The sequence below is a fragment of the Aythya ferina genome (genome assembly GCF_964211825.1).
Source record: "Aythya ferina genome assembly, chromosome: 3".
NCBI lineage: Eukaryota > Metazoa > Chordata > Aves > Anseriformes > Anatidae > Aythya > Aythya ferina.
In genome coordinates this window covers 32,952,704-32,979,750 of record NC_140298.1, presented here as the reverse complement: position 1 = coordinate 32,979,750, position 27,047 = coordinate 32,952,704, and the positions used below count along the sequence as shown (strand labels likewise).

At 51.5% G+C, this 27,047-nt stretch overlaps 1 protein-coding gene across 6 annotated transcripts in view; it reads right to left on the bottom strand.

The window, feature by feature from the left end:
- Positions 1 to 25,895, bottom strand: part of TJAP1 (tight junction associated protein 1) — a 35,344-nt gene extending 9,449 nt beyond the window's left edge. For 2 of the 6 annotated variants that reach the window (XM_084514437.1, XM_084514439.1), the window contains exons 1-6: positions 25,823 to 25,895; positions 25,082 to 25,153; positions 24,692 to 24,781; positions 5,169 to 5,263; positions 3,742 to 3,795; positions 2,078 to 2,236 (exon numbers count right to left, since the gene is read on the bottom strand). In XM_084514437.1, coding sequence (XP_084370563.1) covers positions 2,078 to 2,203 — 126 coding nt within the window. In that variant the 5' untranslated portion in view covers positions 2,204 to 2,236; positions 3,742 to 3,795; positions 5,169 to 5,263; ... (1 more) ...; positions 25,082 to 25,153; positions 25,823 to 25,895. The other 4 variants (XM_084514435.1, XM_084514436.1, XM_084514440.1 and 1 more) reach the window with 3 other exon arrangements.
- Positions 25,896 to 27,047: the final 1,152 nt, after the last annotated feature.

Here is a 27,047-nt window from a genome sequence, read left to right as displayed (position 1 = left end):
GAGATTCAATCAGCACTAGCAACAACCACATCTCTTGTGAAAGCTCGAGGCCGCGACCATTCTCGAGGCCCAAGCTGCCCACGGAGCAGTTTTGGTGCGTGGTGTACCTGCAGCACTGAGCTGCCACACGTCACCTTGCCCATGAAGCGTGAGAGGCCACGCCACAGGCAGCTGTGGCTGAGGTTGCCGAGCTTCCAGCAGTGCTACAGAGGGCAAACTCATCTCAGGCCTGGCCCTCAGACACCACGGGGCTTCCTTCATCACTGCTCATTTTAAAAGGATGGTCCTCAGCGCCTGCACCTACCTTCCTGTCCTTAAAGGCAAAGCATCAATCCACCCTTTCCTCACATCCCTACCCCACAAGGCAGTCAGTAATTCCTGCAGAATTACCCAGCATCTGCCTCCCCAACCCCTACAAATCCACACCCAGCACAGGGTAGCGAGCAGGCAAAGTGGATACAGCGATTTCCAGTAAAATGAGGCAGTGGCCCCAAAGCAGGCTGGAGAAAAGAGGGGATGGCTTACAAAGACCCGAACCAGCCATCAAGGAGAGATCCAGCACCCCAGATAAACCAAAGATAAACCCAGCCTGCAGCAGCGACACGAGTAGCACCACAGGATAGCAGCTTCTGGTGACGAGATGCCCACAGCTTCAGGGCTGGGGGCCCGCTCTGTCCCCCCACACTGGCATTAGGGGTGAGGTGAGAACCAGGCGGGGGCTTCGGCCTTGGTGAGACCCCCGTTTGCGAGAGCCAGCAGACCTGGCACCTACCTTGTTTAGTGCCAGGCTGCAGGAAGGGGAGGATCTAGGTGGAGCTGGCCCTTCCTCCCGGCTCCAGGGTGTTGGAGGGGAAAAGGATTCTTTCTCTGGGTGGTTCGGCTCCACTTTCTGCTTCTGCCCGATTTTAGCAGACAGATGGTGTGGCTGTAACAGCCGGGAACAGGGACTGCTTTCATCCCTTCTGCCCTCTGCACTGCTTTTCCATGAAGACAGTGAGTGCTGCTGCCCAGAGGATGTCCCTGCCAGCCCCAGGGCTGCCAGCTTCTGCAGCTCATACTGACACAGATCTACCACCCTTCTCTCCAAGGAAAGAACTTTCTCCTTACTGTTCTTTTTCCCAAGAACGGGCTTCTTGCTCAATCTGGAAACTCTCTCAGCCTCCTCCGCACGATTTCTCTGACACGAAGCCATTCCCGGCCCCTCACATTTCTTTGCTGTTTTTCTTCTGCTTGGGCACGAGGATCTTTCTTTTGCCCGTTTGGTTTTGACCTCTTCCAGATGACCTTCCCCTCGGCTTTCTGGGGCAAACCCCTTGGCGAAACGGGCAGAGTTCTGGCTTTGCTCTGCTCCCCTGCTTTCTCCCAGCGAGCGCAAGCGGATGGGACTCAGCACCCGCTGGGTAATCTCGTCCAGGAACTTGGAGAAGAGCATTTTCTCTTCTCTGAGCTTCTCCTTGCGCTTGGCAGAGTCGGCAGCACTGCCACTGCTGCGCTCCCTGCGGCCGAGGCCCAGCTGAGGGTCGCTGTACTTGCGGGAGCTGCGGCCACGGGGAAGTGCCTCGACGGAGCGGGACTTGCGGAGGGTCTCCGGGCATGCGCCCGCCCGCAGGCCGGTCTGCTTTAAGATCCCTTTCAGAGGCAGGTGCGTAGGGGAGACCCGAAACTTCCTCGGTGCCAAGACTTCAGGAGGCTCTTTAAACATAAGCGAGCGTTCCAGGCTTCTGCTCTTGAACGAGCAAGGAGGGTGGGGTTTTTCATCTCCAGGCACCACGACCGTCTCCATGCTGCGGCTCACAAATTTGCCGAGGTGCCCACGAGCGCGGTTCGGGCACCGCTTCCCGCCCCGCTGTGCCATCCTCCTACCACGCGGCAGTGCTGGCTGGCTCTTGACATTCAGCTCTGCTCGGCGCCCTGCCGCTTCCTTCTCACTGCTGGACTCCAGAGACCACGACGAGGAGAAGTTGGGGCTGCAAACCTCAAACCCCTCCGCCTGCTCGAGCTGGCCCGCCTCGGCGCGACTAAACCCTGCGTGCTGGCGCGCCGCTGCTAATCCCTTCGCCACCCGGCAAGCTGTTACCTGACTCTGCTCGGCCAAAATCACTCCGTCCTGCTCGTCCCGAATGATGGGGACCTCGTGGCGGACCTCGCGATGCTGCGGGGGCGCCTTGCGGTAGGGCTTCTTGGAGGGAGCCGTGCTCGACATCCTCCCGGCTGCGGGGCTCCGCCGGCGGGCTACCTGCCAAGAGCAGAAAGCGCACGGGAGAGGGAGTCACGCGCGCTGCAGGCAACCTGAGAAGCAACCCAGCAGGACGTCGGCTCCCCATGCAGAGCGTGGATAGAGCAAGGAAGGGATGTGAGCGCACGGCTCGAGCGGCGGCCGCAGGAGAGGGAGCAAAGTCAGAGGTAGCCGCGTCCTCCCAGCCAGGGGGAGCGGAGGGCTGGCACATCCTCTCCCCCCTTCTCCACACGCTCACTCACGTAGCTCGTGTGGAGCTGGATTATATATAGCAAACCAGAAGAGGCCTCACAGCAGCTTATCGATCAGGCTCTTTAGGAAAGGCCTCTTCCAATATGGACACAGCGAGCCTGCCAGGCAGCAGTGACAGCAGGGGTTATCGATTATGTGCTGCCGCTGCCGGCAGGGACTTTGTGGGAGGAGACTCCGGTCATTAAAGAGCCCCAACTGAGAAGAGTTTTGCTAACACTGGGCCACAAGCGGGGCAAACCACGGGAGGCTTGTCAGAAGGAGGTGCCATACCTTTCCAACTGCTCACTGTCAGAAAAGTGAAAAGAGCACCCCCAAGTCACAGGTGGCATCAAATTAGGGAGTAATGCCACTGAGATGTTGGTACCTAAGGTCAGATGTTGCAACTTGCAGCAGTACCACTGCAAGAAAGCCCAGATTAGTTTCTGTGCCTTTACCCAAACTGTGCTGGGCAGGAAGAATCCACCTGCTGCAGGAGCAGGAGCAGCACAAGAGCAAAATATGGGGCAGAAGGAAAGCAGCTATCCTGTATGCATGGAATAATCTTCCTTTCCACCACTTTGAGTGGAGGGCAGGAAGACTTCCCACCAAGCAGCCTTGCCACTTGTTTTACACATTGTTCGGTGTCTAAATGGAGCCCCTGAGGAGTTCTCTGCAGTTCTCATCCACTCTTGCCTGGCTGCACCCTCTCAGCACTTAGATCAGGCCCCCTGGGAGGACTGAAATGCCTGCACCAGGCACAGAGTGGCTCCAAGCCACAGCAGGCTTTACACTTCACAGGACAATTCGTGAGCTGTTCTTCATTAAAAAAAAAAATAACACAGGCTCGCTGAAGTCTCTCATGTGTTTTCCACGTACATGAGCAACTTCTTAAAACTAGCCTGTCAAATCCACCATCAAAATCTTGAAAATTCAACGTTGCTGCAGTTGTTCCCTCAAGATCCTTTCTCTTAAAAGGAACCAGTGAGGTGAAGTGATCTCTAATGCTTTAGAAAAAAACACGTCCAGCAAAATAATACACATTGCACTGCATCTCCAAACACCACAGCTGGCTCTGCCTTGCTGTGAAGACATTTCTCCTCTTCAAAAAGAAATGCTGAAATCCTGACCAGCAGCAGGTTTGTCAACACCCCACCGCCAACCAGGTGATCTCTTCTGTCAACTCCTGCCAGGCTAAGGGCAGGAGATACTCATACAGATATCCCGAGCTGAAACCACACTATCATTTCTCTTGCCCCTAAAACCTGAGCACTTACCAGCCTCGGCTCAAATTCAAAGCTTCATGAAGCACGGACCCTCACTCAGATGCCCTGAAGAAGGGAAACAAACAGCTCAGAATCCATACAAGAAACAGTTTGAAATCTCACCCCATGAATATTTAAGGAGTGGGGCATGTTTATAACCAAGGACGACAGGATGTTCATCTCATTCTAAGTGCCTGCCCCAACCCACAACGGATCTTCTGAAAGGAAATTAGCTTAGGACAGTCGAGCCACACAGCCCTGCAAGAGCTGGAAAGCCACTTGGCAAGGACACATCCGAGGTGATCAGGACCATGCAAACCCAAAATTCATGAAGCAACAGCTCACAGAGAACCCTGGTTCCATAAGGACTACAGGCACCTCCTGTGAAACTGGACATTTCCTGCTCATTTCCTCTGCGTGAAGCCTTAGGGACAGGAGCTTGGTAATGCTACAAGGCTGAGTGAGGTAATTGTTAAGTCTGTGCACCTACAAATGAGCTGGCAATTAGCAGGCTCTCCTCGGAGCCAAAACATGACGTCCTTGTGCCTACCGCTGTGATGGCCCACACCTCTACGAGGCAGAGGAAGATAAGCTACTCTCTGGCTGCCAGCAAACAGCAGCAAGGTAGAGCGTGGCACGCTAACAGGCTGCTGTAAAACGCTGTCCGTCCAACCCAGGCCATAACACAAGATCAGAAAGGATCTTCTGTGCTCACAGCCCGGGGTACGCATGGCCACAGGATGAGAAATGGCTTCACCTGCGAGCTGCCTGGAAGAGCTGAGCTCTGCGGCTATCGCTCTGCCCCTGATTTAAGACATGGCAGCGGAGCCTTCCCGTTCCTGACGCGCTGCTGCTGCTGCGCTGCTCCTTCCCCTGCCCGTGGCACCGAGCCCTGGGAGGCGGGACGGGAGCGCAGGGTGTGGAGCAGTTGTATGCACACGGGGAGAGCCAGATGGAAGGTGAATGGCACAGGCAGGCAACCAGGACCACGCAAACTCAGGCGCTGCCAAAACAAACTGAAAGGTGCCCTAGCGCTGGCCCAGGCCCAACGAGCTGTCTGGCCCCCTTCCTCACTGCAAGGCTGCGGTCGGGTCTTGACTAGCAAAGGGAAAAACAGCTTCACAACAGTCTAACTGCTCTGCAGGGCAAAGCTGCAAAGCACAGGGAGGGAGAGAGAGAAGCAGATTCAGGCTTCACTGACCTGGTCCTTCCTGGATTTACACCTTCTCTCTCCCCCTCCCAATGCTTTGCAGCGTTGTAGTGAGGAGAGGCGTAGTGACACGCTTCTGTCCTGCTTCCTACCCAATCCTGCCATCTCCTCCCCACCTACCTCAAAAAGCTACCGGGACTGGGAACCTGCCCCCACGATCTGAGCATTTCCAGAGACACTCAAATACTCGCGGTGCCTCCAGGCAACTTCCCCTCAAACAAGGACTTACAGATCCAAAATGACGACGTGTCCAAACATCTCTGGCTGCCCGTCTCCGAATCAGCTTTCTCCTGTCAGCATCCAGCAGCATCTGGCCAACAGCCCCTGAAACATGAGAAAGGAAACTCGGTGTCAGTCACCCATCAACACAACGCATGGAAACAGCCAGGCACGCGCAGGCCAACCCACGGCCAGGTGCCGGGATGGGAGCCAGCAGCAAACTGCTGCACCATCCGGCCACTGTCTGATGACGGGACCATCGAGTGAAGCAAGCTCCTTGTCTTCACTGCGTCCCAAAGAAGAAGTGGTGTGTATTTTTTTTAAGCAGCCCTCCAGTGAGCTGGATGCCTCTGCAGTACGGTGACTGGGCTCTGAAAGGCGGATGGTTCTCCTAGGTGGCTCCAGGGGTCACTGCTTCCCAGCCTGTGCTCCTGATCAGCGCCAGGGATCAGCCTGTCATTCCTCCATGCGTGCCCCAACCAGCCTGCCACCCCAACCGAGTTTGTTTTGCAGACTTCCTTGTGCCAAACAGCACAGTTAAGCTCTCTGCCTGCAGTGAGTGGGCATCCTTTGCTACCACAGAGAGAAACCCAAGGTGGCTCAATTCGCCGTGCCTCTGTTCAGAGAGCAGCAGACTCTCTGCAGAATAAACAGACCTTGTGCTTCAAAGCTGGAAAGGACACAGGCACTACCTAGAGGTTTAAGACAGCGTTATTTCTGCCCTGCACTCACCACACTATTCACAAGCTTCTCTCCGAGGAAGCTCGCTGTCGGGTCCACATTTTAACTACCCAGGAGAAGTTCGGCTTTGTCCTGGAGCTACAGCAGCAGGCAGCTCTTCAGCCCGGTCTTTGCCATCCTAATTAGCATTGTAACACAAGAGGAAACTTAACCTCCTGCTCCTTTTTTATCTGCCCTGTCCATCTCTCATCGGCAATGTCCCTTAGGGCTGCTAGAAGGAGAGCTGTAAACACTATCACCTGCACCAGCTCCAATTCTTCCATCTTCTAGCTACTACCCACAGTCCAGAGTCATTTCTGAGCTCACTGACAGAGACAGCTTCACTGGAAGAGCTCCCTGAAGGTCACCAGGCTTGGGTCTGCACCCTGACCAGCCTCAGCAATAGCCTTGTCTTCCAGGCAAAGCCACGAGCACATCGAGGCTCTGAAGACTGCAGTAGAAACCTAACAATTTGCTCTGTTAATGCAAAAAGCTGCTGATTCCTCCACCCCCTCACAAAGAGGAACCACACAGCCCCTCTTTTCACGGGGACAGGGACTGAGCGCAGCTGCGTGTGCATGCTTGACTAGTTGCTGCTCTCAGGCAGCAGCCCTCTGTGTAAAACCCACCCTCTCTGTTTGCAAGTGGCTGTGTCCTCTGTGAGGCTTGGGAAAGGCCAAGACTTTCACCACACACCAGGAGCAGACGTGGTGCAGCACAGAATGGCTTGGGTTATTCCATCCAGGGCCCGCAGAACCCATGACACCACCTCACTCACATCACGTTTTCTCCAGTAACACATACAAACCCTCTGGACAACATGGAAAAAGCATCAAAGGAAAAAAACAACAGTGCAGATACTTATTGCTTTCCTGGTATTTGCAAAGTCCCTCCAGCCCCGAGGTAACTAATAATCAGCTTTGGTTTTCAGACCAGGAGGCGCACGGTTAGCTCTCTGCTGTTGGAGCGGCTGCACGTTCCCTACAAAAGGGCAGAGAAGGACTTGCAGGGTGTTCCTCATCATTACCTGCTCATGTCTTGCCTTTTCTGATCCCATAAAACAGGCCGCTCACCAGTTCAGGATCAGCATTTCCCTTCCTTAACAGAAACAGGGTGACTACACTGCGGAAAGTGTCCCTTATTTCAGGCGTTGTCATCTTTCCCAGTGTTTTCCTTTTTAAAGCAACGTTTCTTTGATCTTGCTCTCTATTCAGAAAGATAAACTTGTATGACAGGCAAAACACACTCCATAGCACCATCACAGCCCCATTTGTTTCTAAAGCAACACTACGGGAACACTCATTGGCTACCACCAAGTCAGAGTACTCCAAAAAAAAACTCCAATCACGTACTCATGTGTAAAAATAATCGCTGCTACCGTCCTGTGCCACAGAGCTGATCATCGCAGCTAACCCAGAAACTTCACGCTGTTTCAGCCAACCTCTAGTGCAAACACAGATCCAGCACCGGAGATGGGCACAGCCCGCTTTAATTTCAACAATTTCTCCTCGCTTGCCTCCCGAGAAGCAAGAAGAGGGGCTTGCCACTTGCCTTGCCGTGCGTATGGGCAGAGCCAACCTTCGCCTCCGCGTGTCTCAAGCCAGATGAAGTGAGAAGCTGCTGCAGCAAGCCTGATGGAGGCACCTAATCAGAGAGGAGATGTAAAAACTGCACCAGGAGGTCTTGCCTGGGACAGGAGAACAAGCTGCCTGAAGCTAAAAGCAGCCCCTGCAGCCCGCTCGTGCCAAGCACAATGGAGAAGGACGGCAAGGTTATTACAGGACGCTTTAACATTTAATGAGAGCTTTTCATTCAGGGAAGGAATTCCAATTAAAAATATGTTCAGATCCATCCTGCTGCTAGTTACTTTGAGGCTGGCTTTAAAATAAAAGGATGACAGCTCCCAGTGCAGAAACTTGCTTCTCGGTTCTGCCTGCATGTTAATGCGCACGATTCAGAGCTGAGTAATAGCATTATAGTGACTCCTGGATTAAAATTGAGTTTCAGGAGGATTATTGCTCATTCCTGCCTTTTCAGACCAATTAACCTTGACTGTTAAGCAGAAATCTCTGCTCCCTGCATAGGAAAAAACTCCAGAAGATACCAAAAGAAAGGGATCGGGCTAGCTGTTGAACAGGCCACGGAACAAACCCTGCTTAGCACCTACCGTGTTTCCAAAGTAAATGAAATCCAGTCTTACGTAGTTCTGGCTGAATATAAATACCACTGGGCAGCACATATCGTGTGTCTGTCACATCCATGCACCCCGTGGAAGTCTCTTCCATCTCAGAATCAGACTTTTCTTAGTCCCATCCCTCTTTCTACAATACAAAGACCCCAGTGCCACCAATTCAGCTGGACTCCCTACCCCTAAATATGCATTAACACAGCGCCTAGAGTAGCTGGTAAGAGCAGCTTAGCTTCCCTAAACCGTTCATAAAAGCCAGAGCAGATCAGCACTGCCCAAGAAACACTGCCATGGCTCACCCGTAACTGGAATAGAACACAACAGCTGATTAACATCTGAACAGGACCAGGACAGGAAGCAAAGGACCCGAATACAATCCCCAGAAGGAATGTTAATGGAGAATAAAAATACCCAGGGGAGATTCTGACCAGGAAATGAACGCGAGCTTTCCAATGCACAGAAGAGCATAACCACCTTGAATGGCTACCTCTGAAACCGCACAAGAACCAGCTCGGCAAAAGGTCACCTGGCATCTACACGAGAGGCTAACAAGAGCCCCTTACCCAAAAACGCTGATGCACCAGAATTCAGCTCATTTTGTTCAGCCATCCTTTTGGGTTGAGCTCTTTAGGTTGTTGAGTGATCCTTTCAACTCTCACAAGGTGGTTTAGGCTGCAAGCCTCCCGAGCACCGTTATCTTTGCACCTCAGATTTCACTTCCTTCCCCACTCCGTCTCCTTACCTGGGTTCTTTTCAGATCTTCCACGGGAAGGCTTCAGGAGCACGTTCCTTAGGTATTTCAAGAGATGTATGCCCAGCCATGAGAAAACTGCTCATGGAGGTTAGGAGTAACCTCAAAAGTTCCTGAAAATAACTACTTGGGTCCTGCTAGTAAAAGCAAACCTCGATGTCCTAACGATATTTATCTGGCAGAAGGTGGGAGATGACATGAGGGAAATCGGGGAGCCACGGCCTCACCTTTTCTCTCAGTCACAAACAGGAGAATGGCTACATTAAGCAAACAACTGAAGAGAAGCAAAGGAGGGAGTGGGTGAGCATTTCTGTAGAAACTCGACATGTAGGAATCCCCTTCCCATGCCAATTCCTCCACTGTGTAGGAGAGGAAGAAAAGTAAAAAAAATCTTACATTACCTTCCTAGAGCATACAATGAAAAGGCATCGGATTAGGACAAACTACATGTAGGAACGACTTAAAATTTTTCAACAACCTACAAGTGGCCTTCTCAGCACCTCTAAGTATTCCCCCAAGCCTCATCCAGCCCCCAGCAATCCTCTTGTTTCAGCCCACGGGTTCCTACGTTATGAGAAAGCTGTGGCCTCCGATTCTTTAATTGCAGAGACCGAAAGTCACGGAGCCACAGACGAACAGCAGTGCGAGGAAATGCTCCGTTACTGCAACCTATAGGCTTGCCCGAAACGCAGCCTCCATCTAGGAGCTGTGGCGGTGCACAGATGGCCCACACGCCAGGCAGTACCCACGCAGACTGACAATGGAGCACAGCGCCCGATTTGCATAACTTACAGAGGACAGATGGACAAGCTCGTCGCAGCGACCCAACCTCCAGAGGACTCGCAAGGTCGCAGAGGCTTTCGGCACAGCCCCGATGCGTGCAGGCGGTGGCAAAAGCACATTTCAAGACACGAAAGGCGTGTTTATAGCAGTCGGCTTTCTTCGGAAATGCTGCCACCACAGCCAGCCTTGCGGAGTAGTCCACATGCCAGTTTTGTTCCCGTACAGCCCTCACTCACATGGAGCAACTGGATTCATCCTTTCCAATAGGAAAGGGAACTGGCACCTGCAGTGCTCCTGCTGTAACTTCTTCTTTAGCCACGAGTCTTGCAGAAGTCACCCTTCATGCCAAGTCACATAAAATACGGAGCACGCTGGGGTGAGGTGGTGCCTGGGAAGCTCCATTAAATTACGCAAAATTTCTCTCCAGCTCTGCGTGGCTGCAGAAAAGTCCTGCACGAACCTTCTCAGCCATCCTTTAAAACACGAAAGTCCCTTAAAACACGAAAGATTTGAAAAGGCTTTGAAATGCTGCTTTTGGCTGACCGGCTCTGCAGGCACTTTTACTGGCAGGCTGAGGAGCAACCCCAAGACAATATTCCAGGGGCTTCACACCTGCGCTAGGAAGGACAGCCCCATTTGGTGAGGGGGAACAATGACTTTAATCACCTGCTAGGGCTGAGAATGCCCAAGCTGTAGGAAGGTATGCAGGGCTCAGAGTGCCCATCCTCCAGCGACACAGCCACAAGGGGCTCTTTGATTCCCCGCTCACCCGGCCGCAGCCCGACGCGACAAACCGCTCAGCTCGTAATAAAAAGGAGCAGCTCTCTCCCCAAGGTCTCGTCTCCATATACACTGCAGTAAAGTCAATTGAGTTAGGAAATAACGTAAAGTGGTACAACCCTCCTGGGGAAATGTTTTTAATTCAGTTTAAGAGCACTTTGTGTTGAATCAACTTAAGTTAAATAGATAGATACAAGACAAACGAAATTAAGGATGCCTATACAAGAACGCTGCCCTAATATAATCACAACTGTTTCTAATCTGATTAAGCTAAATCAGTACAACTTCCCTGCAAAGGCATAATCCTTAACAATACTGCAGTTAACCCTTTTTGCCCTTTTCTGTTTCCTAAGAAGGTTTCGTTGCGTGTTTTTTTAAGAAACGAGACAAAACAGAGAATGGCATCTCTCTCAGAATCAACATAAGCCAACCACACTGCTCGAGGTACATTAAGGAATTAAAGTTATGACATTTATAGGACTTGGAGGCTTTACTACTCCTATGCCAACTAACCATCACGATGCCAAGCCCTGCACGGCACGGAGCTTTCTCCTTTCTCCGCAGGCGAGGGGCACAGGGTGCTAGCAAGGCCGTGTGTTGCACCCTGCTTTCCAGACACCCACGCAGCTTCTGCTTGCTGATGTCCAACAGCTCAGACACCGGGAAGGGAATGTTTGTTCCCCGCTCTCTCATTCCTAAAGGTATGGCTCACCAGCAGCTTATCTGAGTAAACTCTTTGGAGCATGTTTGCTAGTTGCCCCCAGGCACGGTCTTACTACTGCGCTGCTTCCACGAAAGTCTGAGGTTCTCCTGCTAACCCTGCAGCGAGCACATGCACAAAACAAGGCTGAAGGCACAGGGCTGCAAACCCACACCCTGAAGTCACCTCTCACCCCTCCGGCTCCCACAACATTTCCACCCAAAACAAATTTGTCAACATTAAACTCTAGCAACTCCAAAATTACCATTTTTCTCCCCTCAGTCCTCAAGTTTTAGCTATCTGAACCGTTTCTCCCTGAGTATCGAGACTTAATTTATCTTCAGCCTTTTGGTGCCCTCACTTTCATCTCTACGGGCTTCTCCAGTGTGGTCTCTGAGCTCCCTCCAACCTTCCTCACATCCACTCCTGCCACACAACCTTCACTGCTTGCCACTGCCTTCTCCTGGGGCCGCTACCTCCTGGTGCAACAAGTCTTCCCTGTTCAAAACAGAAAGACAAATGGAAAATACTCTGAGCCCCTTGCAGAGAACTAAATCCCTCCTCAGCCATCGAAGCAACTGTGCCACAGCCCTGGACAATAGGGTGAGCTGTCACTTCGAGTTCCAGGAGCAGCACTGAAATCAACCCGAGTTTCAAGTCCATTTAATTTATTATTTTTTTGTGAAGAGCTATTTTGAAGCCCTCATCCCACGGTAACGCTGTAGGGCTGTAGGTACATGCAAGAGATCAGTTGCTAAGGGAACTGCGCTTCCACATTTTCTATTTTACGAGACTGAAATGTAAACTCTCCAAGGGCCGCAGGTACATTTTCCCATTAAGCTGCTTGGTCTCAAATCTCAGATGGATACCAGTTGCTTGCAGCAATTACAAGGTTTCAGGTCCCCAGTACCAGAGCCAGGATTCATGCTCAGCACTGTGTGAGACAGGAGCAATTTCCCCTAATCAAGAAATTGAGGCACCAGGAGAGAAAACAGCTTCGTGGGCTGCGTTTGCATGAAATCCCACGTAAAGAGAAACAGCCTCAGCTGCCATAAAAAATGGAAGTGCGAGAAAATTCAGCGAGGCAGCCTCATTTCTTGCACCTAACCCAGGAGCGATCCGGGGTAGAAAGAAGGAAAGTGCACGAGCTGAACACCTACCTGACAGCAACGAGCTGAATAGGCTGCAATTCTTTACAGCCACAAATAAAGCAGCTATCCTGGTCCAGCAGCGGGAGAACAATAGTGGTACTATTCTCAATTTTCTCCGCTGCTAGGGTTTAATCCCGGCAAGAATCGCTTTGGTTTAATTAGCTTTTCCCTAGCAGATGGTCAGATGTGAGAGGCAGAGAATGGTACGGGCTTAGCTGTTGTGTGATCGTGCAGCTGCAGCTGTAGCTGAACAGCTAAGCGTGGCCAGGGGTCCAGCTGTAGCCTGCACGACACCGTCCATCCCTGCCATTAGCCAAATGGCAGCTTCCTCCTTCTCCAGATTATATATCAGGGGCACTACCCAAGGGCAGGCAAACAACGAACACGCCGCCTCGCCACCATCCCCTTTTCTCAGGGAAAACCTTCAACCCTTCCTCAACTCCAAGTCCCCCTGTCTTTGGTGACACAGAAGCACATTCAGAAGCATTGCCATGGAAACCCGGGCCATCCCCTGCGCTATTTATCAGCGAAAATCTTCCAGCAGAGAAATATTTTATGATCTCTACCGCACCGAACGCAGACAGCAGAACAAAGTAAAATTACAGGCTCCAGCACCGGGTAAGGATAGCGCGAGGTCATTCCTCCTTCAAGCACTGATCCTCACGTCACCTACAGCTCCTTAGGAGCTGGCAGGGAAGAGCAAGGTGGCACTGAGAGGAGAAGAAGGGGCGTTAGGGCAACAAACCCCATCCAGCCGCAGTTTAGAAACGAGGAGGGCGTTCACCGCCCTCTCCCCCCCTGCTGCTTTCCCTGCAGAAGCTGAGAGTGCTGCTGGGCCCAGCAGATTTAGGGCCTGAGCCAAGGGCAGGATTGGGCACAAAAGCTGTCTCAGCTCTGTCAACAGCAGCGCGGCGCGGCTCCTGAAGCAGAGCGTAACCCTGAGCATCTCCTCTCTTTTTTGTGGCTGTCCCGCTCCCTTGTCCTATACCCCAAAGCTTCACCTTCCCCCTCTGCAGGATCTTCCCTCTGACACAGCGTTAGCACTCTCCTCAACCATCTCCTTCCACGTTTGTCATCGTTGCTGACACCAGCGCAGTTCTGTGGGAGGTAATGACGAGCACAAATTGTCCCAAAGGGCAACCGCAGCAAGGCCAGGCACTTCTGCTGCACCTCAGGGCAGCTTGTCCAGACTAGCACTGCTCTTGTAAAACCCAAGCGCCTGGTCTTCACCGCTGTTATCCCCTGGGATAGTACAAGCCTGTTAATTATTCTGAGGTTACGGGAAAACATCTTCTCAGCAGCAGAGGCGAGCGCTTCACCATGCTGCAAACGATGGCACCGCCGCTCACCTCTCCTCCAAGGGGCTCTGCGAAGATGGTTGGTACCGGATGCCCTACAGAAAGCAGGCTGCCAGGTCCTGCGTACATTTTTGTGGGGAGCTATCACAGGAAAGCACCTGGAGGGCTAGCAGGTCGCCACTCATCCGAGGGCAAAGCGAGTGGAGGAATGCCAGCGCGCTGCCAGGCAGATGTGTGGAGGTGTTTGTCCAGCGCCGCTGCCTCATCCCTCTGCTTCGTGCAGCTACAAGAGCTGGGCTCTAGAGTCCGTGACTCCGGCCTCAGGAATGTCTCGGCTGGAGGCACACCACACCTGCTGCTGGCTCAAGGTGCTCCGGGGTCAGAAGGATTCCTGGTACTTCCCTCTCAGGCCGCAGCCCTGTTTTCCGGGCCCTGTCCCAGCAGGGGGAGATGTAGCTGCTTGGTGAAGGTTCCTGCTCCAGCCACAGGAGCACATCTCCCTGGCAGAGGTGCTCGGGACTGGACACTGCAGCACGAGGACCTGGATTCCTACACGCTCCTGAAGGCCTGCGGGGAAGCTGAACCAACTTTCTTTCCTCAATATATTAAAACTCACTGACGGGGAAGCAAAAGACCACGAATCAGCCTCACTCCTTTCCTGGCAAGCGGAAAGTTGGATTAAATATTGCTCCAAGTTCTCCATTTCTGCAGCAGTTGCCCATGTTGCATGACAAAGCCGAAAGACGCAACGATTGCATACACCTAACCGTTCCATCAATAACTTACCACATAATCCTGTTTCAGACCTATTTATATTTTGTTCCACTTCGTGTTGCCACAGGAGATGTTGTTGAATTTGGCATCGCAGAACAGAGGAAGGAAAGCAAATACTCAAGCAACACGCTTTCTCCTGAACGCCCAGGTCTTAAAAGGAAGGTAGAGAGCCAGTGGCCACTCGTTTGAAATAAAATGCATAGTTTGTGTAAAATCAGGGGAGAAGAGAGCCCCATGTGAAAGGACTGGAAATTATTTGCAATCACAATTGTCTTTTGCAACAAGTAAGGTGCCCCTGATCAGCCACCACTGAGATCCTGCTTTTCAAAGCCATGCATCTTTCCTAAGAGCCCGTGGCATGGAGCAGTCTGGTAGCAGGAGCTCTGCAGCAGCTGATCCAGAGATTGTGGCCCCGGCCAAAAAGTAAAAGCGACGCTATGAAGGCAGAGGGCTACCAAAAGTCAGTTCTTTCGTGCCTGTTGCTGGCTAAGGATGGCAGCAGGGAGGTCTTCTGCAGAGGATGAACTCGGATATGGAGATGCCTGGCTGGTCAGAGAACTGAAGGCTGCTAGAAATTGCCAGAAGGGGAACTGCAAGACTGGAAGATCAAAGCCAACTGGCTAATGAGCTGGAAAGCTCAGAGTTTGCAGCAGGACACAGAAGACGTTCCGCTGTTCTTCCCACAAACCTTGCGCCCATACTCGGATTGATGCTGACAATAGAGGGCATTTTTCCCCCAAGCCAGACAAACAAAAGACTCATGTAAATAGGACTGGGAGGGCTCCTGTGACAGCGACATACAAAACTTACTGCCTGTTCCTCTCAGGCATCCCCGCAAGGATCCCAAATTAATGCGTCTGCATCCTGACCTGCCATCCTGCACCAAGCTTCCAGCTCTTGAGGTACTAGCCAGAAGAGGAGGAAAGCTTCTCCAGAAGAAGCTGGGGCAGTCAAGCTGCAGCAAACACGTGTAAGAACATTTATCCCACTGGCTGGGGGGAAGCACTCCTGCCCAGTTTAAATCCTGGGTCCATTGCACCCCTGGGCAGGCATTTCATGCAGTTTGTACGATGGCACGAGTCACTCAATCGTTGCTGATTACCAAGAGCATACAGGCTGCAGGGGGACAGGCCAACCTTAATTGGCCTTATCGGCATAAATTAAACCCTACAACACACCCGAGCAAACAGGCAGTTCCTTCGGAGGAGCAGGCATGACTTATTTTGCTGCAGCTATAAAGGAAACATCGCTGCTAGGACATGCCCCTGGAGTGACTGTGCCGCTCGGCTCTCCCGCTGCATTCCTGGGGTTGTTTAGCATGGCCTCAGCTCCAGCCTCTCCAGCAGCAAGGAGCCTGAACCCTGAATGCCATCTGCAAACGCAGCCAGACTCCACCTCCTGCGTGCCTGCAGGCCACCAGGTGTGGCCAGGAATGGCACAAGCTACACACCAAACACACCTTTGATGTGGAGCTGAAAGCACGTAGCCGGGGGGAACGAACAGCACGCCGCGCCGCGCTGACTCCCAGCGCAGGAATGTGGCTGCAACCACAGGCCAAGGAAGGCAAACACATCGCATTCCTCACCGGGCAGGGGAGGAAAACAAGCAGCAAGCCCACACACCCGCCCGGCTGACACCCGCCACGCTCCCCACGCACGCCAGCCCTGCCGCTGCCAGGACCCCGATGACAGTTTCGGCCTCAAAGTCTTTTTGGGGGCCTTTTTGAACCCTTCAGGAGGCTTTGAGATACCTTAAAAAGCCACCGAGCGAGGCAGCAGGGCTGCCCGGTGTGGGGATGTGAGGAGCCATCAGCAGGGCTGGAAGTAGCCCTGAGTGGGAAGCGAGAGCTGCACGGCTGCCTGGGAAGGGAATTTCCCTGCCTTTTTCTACAACAGGAGGGGAGATCTCAGCACTGAGCCCTGCTGAGCTGAGGGGGCAGAGCTGAACAGGAGGCTGACTTCGCGCATCAGGGGTGCTTGGAAGGGTCCAGGGCTTCCTCCTCACCAAGGCAAGCACTCTGCCTGAAGTCAAGCAGCTTCTCCCAGATGCAATCTCTTCCTCGGTAATGAAGCCCTTCCAAAAACACTGCCCTCCTGCCCACAGAACAGCCCTGATCTGCACTCTGCATCCTCCTCCCCTCCAGCAGCACGGACACCGGGTCACTGACACTACCACCAGAGACTCAGTGCACAAAAATCCAACAGGCAGGTCACCTCTAGTCCCAGAACCTCACTATTTTAGAGTCACCTTAGGTTCTAGTCAGCAAACACTTCTTTTTTTTTTCCCCATGGGCAGCTCCTGGAAGTCCCAAAAGCTTTTCAAAGAATTCGGTTTCTAAACGGGAAGTTGCTCCTACGGGATAAAAGATGAACCAGGAGGTAAAGCTGTCAGCACTCAAGCCCGTAAAATGAAGGCTGCATTCTGCATCTCCTGCTCTGAACCTGCACTTACCCCCGTGGGACACAATAAAATGCCAATCCCCGCCTAAAAACCCATCAGCCAGGGGAATGGCCTGGGATGAGGTACCAAGAACAGACCAGATGAGGCCCAGCAGCCTGCCCCGTGCCCATTAGGATCCAAGGCCTCAAGCCACCTACTCCCTCCCTGGCCGGGAGGGCAGGCTGCTGTACCAGCACCGGGAAGCAAGAGGCACGAAAGGCTGGCTTTACCAATAGATTTCTATCCGAAGATATAAATAGAAGCCTGGCAGGCTTTACAAAAGCACCCGACCGGCTTGGGTGCCTAAATCACCGCATGCAGGAGAAAGGGCTTCTCCCCTCCTAACCGCCCCATGCCTCCCCAAACCCCAACCACCACAAGAAAACCCAGTGCCGAGAGGACGGCAGCCCCTGCTGCTCTGCAGGCTGCCAAGGGCCCTTCCCCTGCAATCCACTTGGGCAGCGACTGCCCCCAAAATCCTGCAAGCCTCGACAGCGCAACCCGCCGTGGCCACGGCCCTCCGAGCATTGCCACCGGCCCGCTTCCCGGAATAGGAGCTGCCCCTTCAGCCTCTCCTCTCCCTGCCCTCCCCCCCCCAGAGCTTTATTTTCCTTTATTTCCAAGACACAACCCTCCCTCTGCCACCGGTGGGCGGGTGAGTGGGGGAAAGGGGCCCTTTATAACCGTAGTGTTGCAATCTGCCAGCTCGGCCAGGCGGCCTGTTCCCGCCTGCACCGTATTAAATACCTTATAACTGATTACACCCCCATGGGGCATGATTACCAGTCTTCAGAGAACAAAGTCTACTTTCATAAGAATAAGAACAGACACGTACTGCTAACCTACTACACAGCTGGGCAGGTGAGGAAACAGAAGAAAGAAGAGGCGGGGGGGGGAGTTAACTGTATGGCTAACTCCTATTCTCCCCTCCCCTGTTCCAGGGGCTCTGGGTCGCGATTTCCACTGCCCCAAATCCTTCCCTTCGGGCCTAACCCAGCAGATTGGGGCGATACAAGCTCGTAAATAAACCGTCTGCTGGGCAAAGTCCTCGCCCCGAGGGGTAAGCGCTTGAGGCATGAGGCTCAGCTTTGCTCGGGTGACTGCAGCAATTCCTTCCCGGCAGCTCCGAGGGAAAGGGGAAGGTGAATTCCACAAACAGCATCGAAAACAGCACCACAGAGGGAAAGCTCAAAATACGATCACGTCCCCACGCCCCTCTAACATCTGGGAAGCCTACACAAGCAGGAGTGAAGCAGCTGATTCGATCTTGAGGTTAAGAGCTCGGCAGAGTCGGGCAATTTTTCTCCTTGTGGGGAGCGAGGAGGCAGCAAACTGGAGGAAAACCCTCTGCAGCCGGGCGAGATAAGAGGGATCCCCAAACACACACAGTCCACACGCAGCGCCGCAACAAAGAGCCAGCTTGATGGAAACTCAGCCAAGCTGCCACGGCATGACCCACAGCTCATTAGCAGGTGCCTGCCAGATCTCAGATGCCCACACAAACAGCCACAAACTTATTTGGTGCTATCTGGCCTCCATCTCGGCCAGGCACAAGAAATCAAACAGACTGCAAAGCCTCTTACCAAAAGGGAATTAAAGAAAAATACAAGCAGGAGGCAACTCCTAGGCTTGGACAAGGCCGGGATGAGCCCTTCCAGCTGCTCTCCCCAGGTCAGGGGAAGAGGAGAGCAAAGCAGGAAGCTGCAGGAAAAAGTTCCTATTTCTGAGGGATGCCATGCAGCAGCTTCAGCAGAGCAGCGAGAACCTTTCTAACTGCATCCTTCTGGAAATAAGTCGCCTGCTTTACCCAAGACCCATTTTCTCTGCCACTGGCCCCCTGGATGCTTATGCTATAGCCTGGGAGCGCTCACATTCAGCTGATGGGTCTGGAAGGGGGTGCCTCGGTGACACATTCCACCCAGATTCTTACCCAACCCGCCCAGGAGAGGATTTGTGGCTGGAGACACCACGCCAGCCATAAACGAACTACTTATATCTGCATTCCTCAGCAGCTGCTCCGTCACCCAGCACGCAGGAGGTATCCGAACCCCATTATCTAGTCTCATTTGTACAGGAAAGGCTGAATATTCTCCTTATTACGCAAAGCCTTGAGGCACCGTCTGGCTTTAGGCTCTGATGTATGTAGGAGCATCAATTCACGTCGAGTTATGAAACAGATCGTGCTTCTAGGGTTTGGAAAAAATGGGAGGTTTCACCATAAGCACAAGTTAGTCATTGGAAGCTCCTGGAGGGAATTTAAATTATCGCAGACAGCACAAAAATAGCTCCCAAAGGAGCTGAAATGGCAAAGGTGTAATAAATCCAGGCGGCATCGTAAAACTTTTCCTGAAGGCTTCAGGTTAGCTGTGAAGCCCCAGATGCCCTCCTATCATCAAATTCTGCCACCACAGCCTAACAAAGGGGAAACCACTCTTCACACACACACACATGAATTAAATAAATAAACAAACCCTATAAAGCCCTTCAGCTCCTAAGAGACAAAAGGAGTCTGCTTGCATTCTGTAGATATGACGTATGTTACATTTATATTTTTATATGTATGCACACATACTAAATAGAAATATATGAGTAACGTTTTAACAAAACACATCTTACAATTAATTTTTCCACCCCCCACCACGCCGGGCAGGCATTTGAGCTCCAAGGGGAGCTCTGCCATCTGATGCTCTCCCTCGGCTGCTGTACCCTCACAGATTCCCCGCACCCACCCCCATTCCCCGAGTAAATTGCCTTCCACTGCAGAGAAGCACTCCTGCTATTCCATTACGGGTATTCACCAGCAGGGCAAGAGCCCCTAATTTAGCCCCGCACGGGCCTTCTGCAAACTGCTAATCCCCACTACGCAGCTGTTTTTCAGATGCACGGGAATGAGCAAACCGTAAACGATTTATGGCGCGTGGCAGGAAGACTCCTGGCTCCCTGCGTAGGCGGGGTTTTGGGACAAGATCATGCTTGGACTAATGTTTATATTGCAAGTTGTCAGTCGGGCAGTAAATCATCTCCGGAGCTGCAGAGCAGCACAGTTCTCTCCATCCAGCCGGAGCCTTGACGACGCTGCGCCCTGTTACAGCCATTTCAGACTCACCTAGGACCCTATTACAGAGGCATCATTACAGGAGGGAAAAACAGATACACTCACAAGTAGGTTCTACAGAAATTATGCTGTCTGGCCTGGCTGACTTGCTTCCAGGAGTCAGTCCAACCTGGCATGAGAAGTTTTCCCAAAATTACACTCCCTGCTAGCCCTAGAAGAAAGAGGATTGAGCCCTACGCAGACATCTAGTAACACACTGTATTTGCTAGCAAAATGCAGTTAGCTGTGAAAATCCCTCTCAAAATTTTCACTTCCCAGTATTTGCTTAACCATAGCGCAAGCAATGCCTAGAAACTCAGTTCTAGAAGTTCAAATAGTTTGCACACTTCAGCGCATGAGATGCTTTCTACTCAGAAAAACAAAGGTAGGAAGTGAACTTGAAGTCCATTCTAAGGAAGGTTACTTAAAGCAACTCTAATTTAAACAACTATCCTGCCATTTTCCATTACCTTTCCCCCATTTGACAGTCAAACGGAAGGGGGAAGAACCCTTAAATAAGGAAAAAGCAATAAATAAGATATATCAAAAAAAAAAACAACAATGAAAATCAGAATAGTAGAATCAACTGCAATCACTTTTCACTCATCTGAGATTAACCAGATTTCAAATCACCTCCCCAGAATATTTTTAACTTCCCCATCAAGCAGCAGCAGAGCCCTCGCTAATGAACAGCAAAGCTGCAGGATGAAATCTGATTTAGGAGACAATGAAGCAAGGCGTCTTTGGGAACTGCACAGAGCTTCTGCAGCGAGACATTCCTGGGTCTGAACAGTTACCTTGTGTAGCACACGCTAAAATAATGGTTGAAAATCTCACTGCCACAGTAATTATCTAATTATTGTCTTGGGAAAATAGCTTGTATTCTTTTGAAACAAATGCTATGAAGTAAAAACTCGCCTAAGGCTTTTTATGAGCCTAAGTATAATTCCCCAATAGTTAGAGAAACTACCTCATCTGTCGCTTGATTTCAGAACCATTCACATGAGTGTTACCAGAATGCAGCTGGGTAACTGAGACTTTAAGCGCAGGAGAACGGAAATCCACAGTTAGGATTTGTACACTGCCAAAAGCAGCTTTATTGCACGGACAAAATACAAATAAAGAACTCAACCCAAGACCCAAGAGTCACTGTGGACTCTCAGTTCTGAATTTGCTGACCCCTAGAAATCAGAAACGTGAGCCAGTTCTCTCTTGCCACTAGCAGCAGGTCAGAACGAACCTCTGCACCTAAAAACCAGCCCAACCTGTAGAGAAAAAAAAACTTAAAACCTTACTTCCCGACCCTGAACCATTTCACTTTTTAATCGTTATTCTCTCAGTACCACACAACCTTTGTGAGAGCCAGTAACCCTTCACTCACAGCACTTACACCTGCCACAGGAGGGTTACGTTGTGCCCTGGAGCACACGCTGTTCCAGACCAGCCCATAAGGAGGGTACCCACACACAGATCTCTGCGTTTGAAAGACCTGCTCCTAGCTCTGAAAATCCTCCCGGTCTGCAATTATCTCCAGGAGTTCCCCTTGCATTTAGGCAGAGATTACAAACCCCCTCTTACATGTATCTCCATACGACTGCCACTGACCTTTATCAGCAAATCGAATGCGTGCCTGTGTGATCCTCTTGATCCTCAACATGGACTGGACAAGACTGCAGGACACAGGCTGTGTTTTCCCTAAATTGAGGCTTGCACTACAACATACTGGATCTCACCTGAATAGCCTTAAAGTCTCCTGCCAGCCACCTTAAGGGCTAAAGTCCACTACGGGACTGTAACGTGGAAAGGCCAAACTCCACATGCACTCTTCCCGCTTAGAAGCGAAGGTGGGGAGCACAAATTGCTTCGTCTCACACCTGAAGTAAAGAGACAGCACTTACCTGCCTTCGCATTCACAAATAAGACAGTCCTCACCTACAGACTGCATGACCTTTCCTCTCCACCAGCTTAAAATCCTCAACTACCAGCCCGAACCAGAGCAGCTGGGGTCCCTTTTTCTAGATGTGTCACAAAAGGAAAGGTCATTAGGCAAATAAAATAGTAAGCAAGTGGGATTCAATACCTTGCCTCTGACACAAGCCAGTACTCAGTGGTTTAGAAGATAAAGCAAGAAGCCTGAGTGGACAATTACGGAACGATTTGTCCCTTTCCCTAACCTTTGCCTGTTGGAGATTGGGTTATGTCTGAAAAATATGCCTTCTGAAACAAGTTCTTTAGCGAGAGCAAGTCTGAACATTTCCACTTGTATAAATGCTTGATCTCTCCTGAATCCCGCTCGGCGCTTAGCCTCAGCGCTATTATGTGGTAGCGAATTTCCACAGATTAGACATCATGTGAAAATACTTTAAAATCATTACTCAGTTTGATGCCTATCAGTGTTACCGAATTGCATTCACCTCAACTGAAGAGCACATTCCAGTTCCTTCACCTCTGCGCAGCAGTCTTCCTCAAACTTGGCAGCCAGCGCCGCTGAAAAGCAGAGGAAACCGAGCCCACCCAAGTGATGCTTATCCTGCATTCCAGCTGCTGCAGTGCTGCTCTCCCTCCTGCACGGCCTTCCACGCTGTCTCCTTCCTAAGCACTGCTCCCACGAGGACAGCAGAGAGGGTGGCTCTTGGCACTCTGACTAGGAGACAGCCTGCGAGCCGCTTGCTGCTCTCCGCCTGAGCGTGTTAGCAATGAGACCATAAACATCCGGGCAACAAAGGGAATAATTGCCTAGTCCGGAACAAAACTAGGGGGCACAAAAGACAAAAGATTAATTAAAGTCGTAAAGATTCGGCCAGATAAAGCATTACAAGCCATGGAAACAGGAAACAGCTCCTGGGAAGGGAAAAAAGGGGTCTCAGAGGGGCTACTTGCCTTAAAGATGTGGCCTGACTTAGACTCCCCAGCAATTTCATCGTGCTACAGCACTTGCAGGCCAGTGGAACATGCAGGAGTCTACTTCATTTTGAAGTCAGCTTTGCACACTAGGTTATCTTAAAAGGTAAGATGGGGTGGGAATTTTGCAACCGAAAAAATGAAGAGTGAGGAACAGGAATGATCTGAACACATTCACACCATCTCTGGCATCTCTGTTAAACCTCACAGTTTAACATTCTGGCCATCATTCCCCTCCAACCTGCTGTAAAGGTACTTCAGTTTTAAAAAGCAACATTCTTCCTACCTCTGTTCCAGACCCAGCCAGTCTAGAGTTCGGAAAAAGCCCTCAGGTAGGGGAACTGGCAGAGAAACATGATAGACAGTTTCTTGCCTAAGGCATTAGCCCTATTTGCATAGATTATGCACACAGTTCCTTTGCACTCCTATGTAAAACGGATATTAGAACCATATTTTTCCAGTTGCTAGTTACTTGAAATACACACCTGGCACAACCACACAAGGTGTCACTCACAAAGGGGACATCTTCCCAAACAAAGCTTTCACGCTAGGAGAGCTTCAGGACCTTAAATTACTCACAAAGGATCAACCAAGTCCAACAGCCAAGGAAGTTTGCTCCATTCATTATGCAAATGCCTGTTCCTGACAACAATGGTCAAAAGAGGAGAGAGGAGTAGAAAACATATCAACTACAATCTTCGTTTCTTAGTGGAGGAATCCTGCCCTCAATCAGTATCACGTGCAGGCTCATTTGAGACTCCTCCACGTAGCATTTCTCCCAGTAACAAGAACAGCAGACAAAGTACACCATTATTCTTGCCACACTGCGCTGTAAAATTTGGCTCTTGCTAACAAGGACGCAAGATGGTTATTTGTTATGACCTAACCTCCAGAATTATTTATTGGGACTAGGCTGTAGATGTGGCGACAAGTGGAATTTTCAGGGTCCAGTTTTCAGTAGATCCTTCATAAAACGTAGCAGATGTTTCAGCAGGGTAGGGAGCTCATCTTTGGAAAAATCATAACCTTCCAGGACTCACAAACATCAGGTATATGTCAAACAACTGCCAAAAAATACAGTCACCTCTTACTGAATCTTGCTTATTTTGCTACTGTTGAAACAATTAGGCATGCTTTACCTTTTTAAAAGCACTTTCTGCACCACATCATCCTCCACAAATCCCTTCTCCAAGCCAGCTCTGGTACTGTTCACACCAGCACTGACATCCATCATCCTGCCCACCTTTACATCTCCTGCTCTGGAACAAAAAGGGGCAGACTCGCAAAGGACTACTCCTCTTTCGAAGGTATAGTTTACTTCGTGCTCTCCCAAAATACCATGCCACATGGTTGTACTTAGAGTGGTTGGGGAAGATAAGAATCCAGGATTTGAAAGCTGCAAAGCAAGTGACTTATCAGCAGCCAACAAACTACTTGAAACACTGAAAAAGAATGTAAGGTCATCTTTGGTTCAAAAAGCTGTTTTGAAGAGTCAACAGGTCTTTGCTTGCAACATATCCCCTCCTGACCCAATGTCCTGTTAATATTAAAGATGAAGATAGTCATAGGTTGCACTTTTGAACCCCGCCGGCCCTTCTGAAATGCATTCCCACAACTTCAAGAGCACTGGGTGCCTGGTGAGAAGCAAAGCTTCTGATTACCGCAGATAGGACCTGCTAGCTTAAGTGTTGATGTAACATCTAGAAGCTGAAAAGCACTGGACGCAAAGCACTGTCGGGACACACATTTTCTGCAGTGATCCACTAAAAGCGGAGAAAAGATGAAGGAGTTGTATTAAAGTGATTTGATAAGTAAAAGGGATGGAAAATGTAAAGGACCAAGCTGTTACCTGCCAGCAGCACACCCGTGCCGTCATCGGATTGGTTAAATATGGGTACAAAACAAAACGTGGTTAAAGAAATAACCCAACAGAACAGAGGATCACTAGAATTACCTAACTCTGACACCGCAGCAATTGATCTTCACCGCAGCAAGATCTTCAGAAGAGCGATCAGGATATCACCGTGACTCTGGCTCAGGCCTCCTATAATTATGCAGAGAATACAGCTACATCAGCTTCTTTAGATCTCACGTAAAGAGCACTAATCTAAACCTTTAATTGAAGTTTTCCTCCGAGGGACTCTTACTGGAGCCTTCAGGGTTACTCCCATTTCATTTGCATCCCTGACCTTTGCAGCATGTTAGGCTTGTGTCGGCTGAATGGAGAGAGCACCTTAGAGAGGGCCTGGTTGTCGAGTATGCGGTTCCATAGTGTCGAAAAAATTCAAGCAGAGGGATGAAAGCACAGCCTGACTTGGCCTCAGCTCACTCCTGGCTGTCTTACCTGCTGTCTGATGCTTCAGCGACGCATTGCCTCCTCTCACGTGGGCCCTTTATCCCAGCTGTTTCTCTGAATCTGTAAGACACAGACCAACACCTCTGAAAACCTTCCTCTGGCACCCGACCGTTCCCACCTGGCGGACGATTCTTTCCGGTGGACAACCTCCGCCTGGCGTACCTCAGATCCTGGGGGCTCCCAGCTTCAAACCCCAAATGATGCTTACCAATGCCATGTCCTGCACCCCAAACTGCATCCCCAAGCCCCAAACTGCACCCCCAGCCCCCAACCTCACCTCCAGCCCCCAAACTCCATCTCCAAACCCCAAACTTCACCTTCAACCCCCAAACCTCACCCCCAAGCCCCCAACCACCAGCACTCTGCCCCTTCCTCCACCCCGTGCTGAGGGCGTTGAACTCAGATCCGGACGCACCTCGCTCCCTTTCGCTCAGCTTTTATTTTTATTTTTATTTTTTTTAACATTTCCAGGGGCTGCCCCGGGTGAACCTCCCCCCCCTCCTCGCCCCGTCTGTCCCCCACACCAAGCCGGGCGATGCGGGAAGCCCCCACACCGCCACCCCCCTGCCCTCCCCTTACCTCCTACACCCCCAAAACCTCCTCCCAGGCTCCTCCTGCTCCTTCCACGCCCTCTCAGCCCCCTCCCCAGCCGCCCCCGTGCCCCGGCCCGGCCCTGCCCCGAGCTTTGCCCCCGCTTCAGCCCCGGTCCCCCCCCTCCCCCCGGCTCACGGCTTCAGGCCGCCATCTTGGCGCGGGGCAGGCCGGGTAAGCCGGCGGAATCCCCACGCCGCGCCGCGGCCGCGTCATCGCCGCGGAGGGAGGGGGGGGGTGGGAGGGGCCCCGACCCTGAAATGGCGGCGGGGCGGGAGCGGGGGGAGGAGGGAGGGATGGGCGCTGTGGGGTTAGCGGGATGTAGGCGGCTTTTTTCTGCGGTGGAGGCATCGGCACCCTGACAAACTGTTACATGTGGGGCTCCCCGTTCCAGCTGTGCCCGTAAATCTCGCAGATGAGGCGAGCCAGCTCGGGAAATAACGCCAAGGGATGTGGCACCCAAGTGGTCCCACAAGCCGTGTGCCTTCACACCGAAAGTTGTCAGGGCTGAGGCGCCTTCATGGGTATTTAGGGACATGGGGTGGTTACGCAGCTATTCCTTCAGCTCCCCTTCATGGCATGACTCTTGCTGAGGAAGGATCCAGCCCCTGCTCTTTGCCTGACTTGCCACATTGCTTTCCACAGCAGCCCTAGAGTGCCTTGCAGGTTGCCTTTAAGGTGATGCAGTCACTGCACCTCACAGCAGGGCTTGAGAAGGGGCAGCCCAACTCTCGGGATATGTGGGGAGAAGAAACGGGAGGACTACAGGAAAAAATATTACAGGTCTCAATGGAGTTAAGAGTGCGGGGGCACTCAGGACCCCAGGATGGGCTCGCAGTAACTACAGATGAATTGCCCTCTTTAGGTCTTTGCCAGCCAGGGCAATTTACTGGGAGCCAACATCCAGAATTGCAGCTTCCTCTGCTTGTTGTGTGCCTCAGTCGCTGAGAAACACCCCGATGCTTTGGGGCACATCACAGGGAAGTCAGCTCACCCTCTGCTCCCTTCCCTGTTGCTCTTTCTTTCACTAACAGTTGATAACCACATGGTAGTTCATTGAGCCAAGCCCAGAGGAAATTTGCATAGCTGAGAGAAGTCCTGGCAGCATTTGGATGATATTCCCAAATGTATAACGTTTCCAAGGCTTTCATGTGTGCATCCAGGTAGTAAAAGGCTCACAGTGCTGCAAACCGGACCCAAGCATTCTCTTCTCCTACACAATAACAGGCAGGTGCTCGGCAGGACCCTGCTTCCATGACCTTGGGAATATTTTGCAAAAACGTCTGCTCTGCACCCAGCAAGTGCCGTCTGCACCATGCCACACGTCAGCCAGGGATATTTCAAGAAAGCCTTCAATACTTGT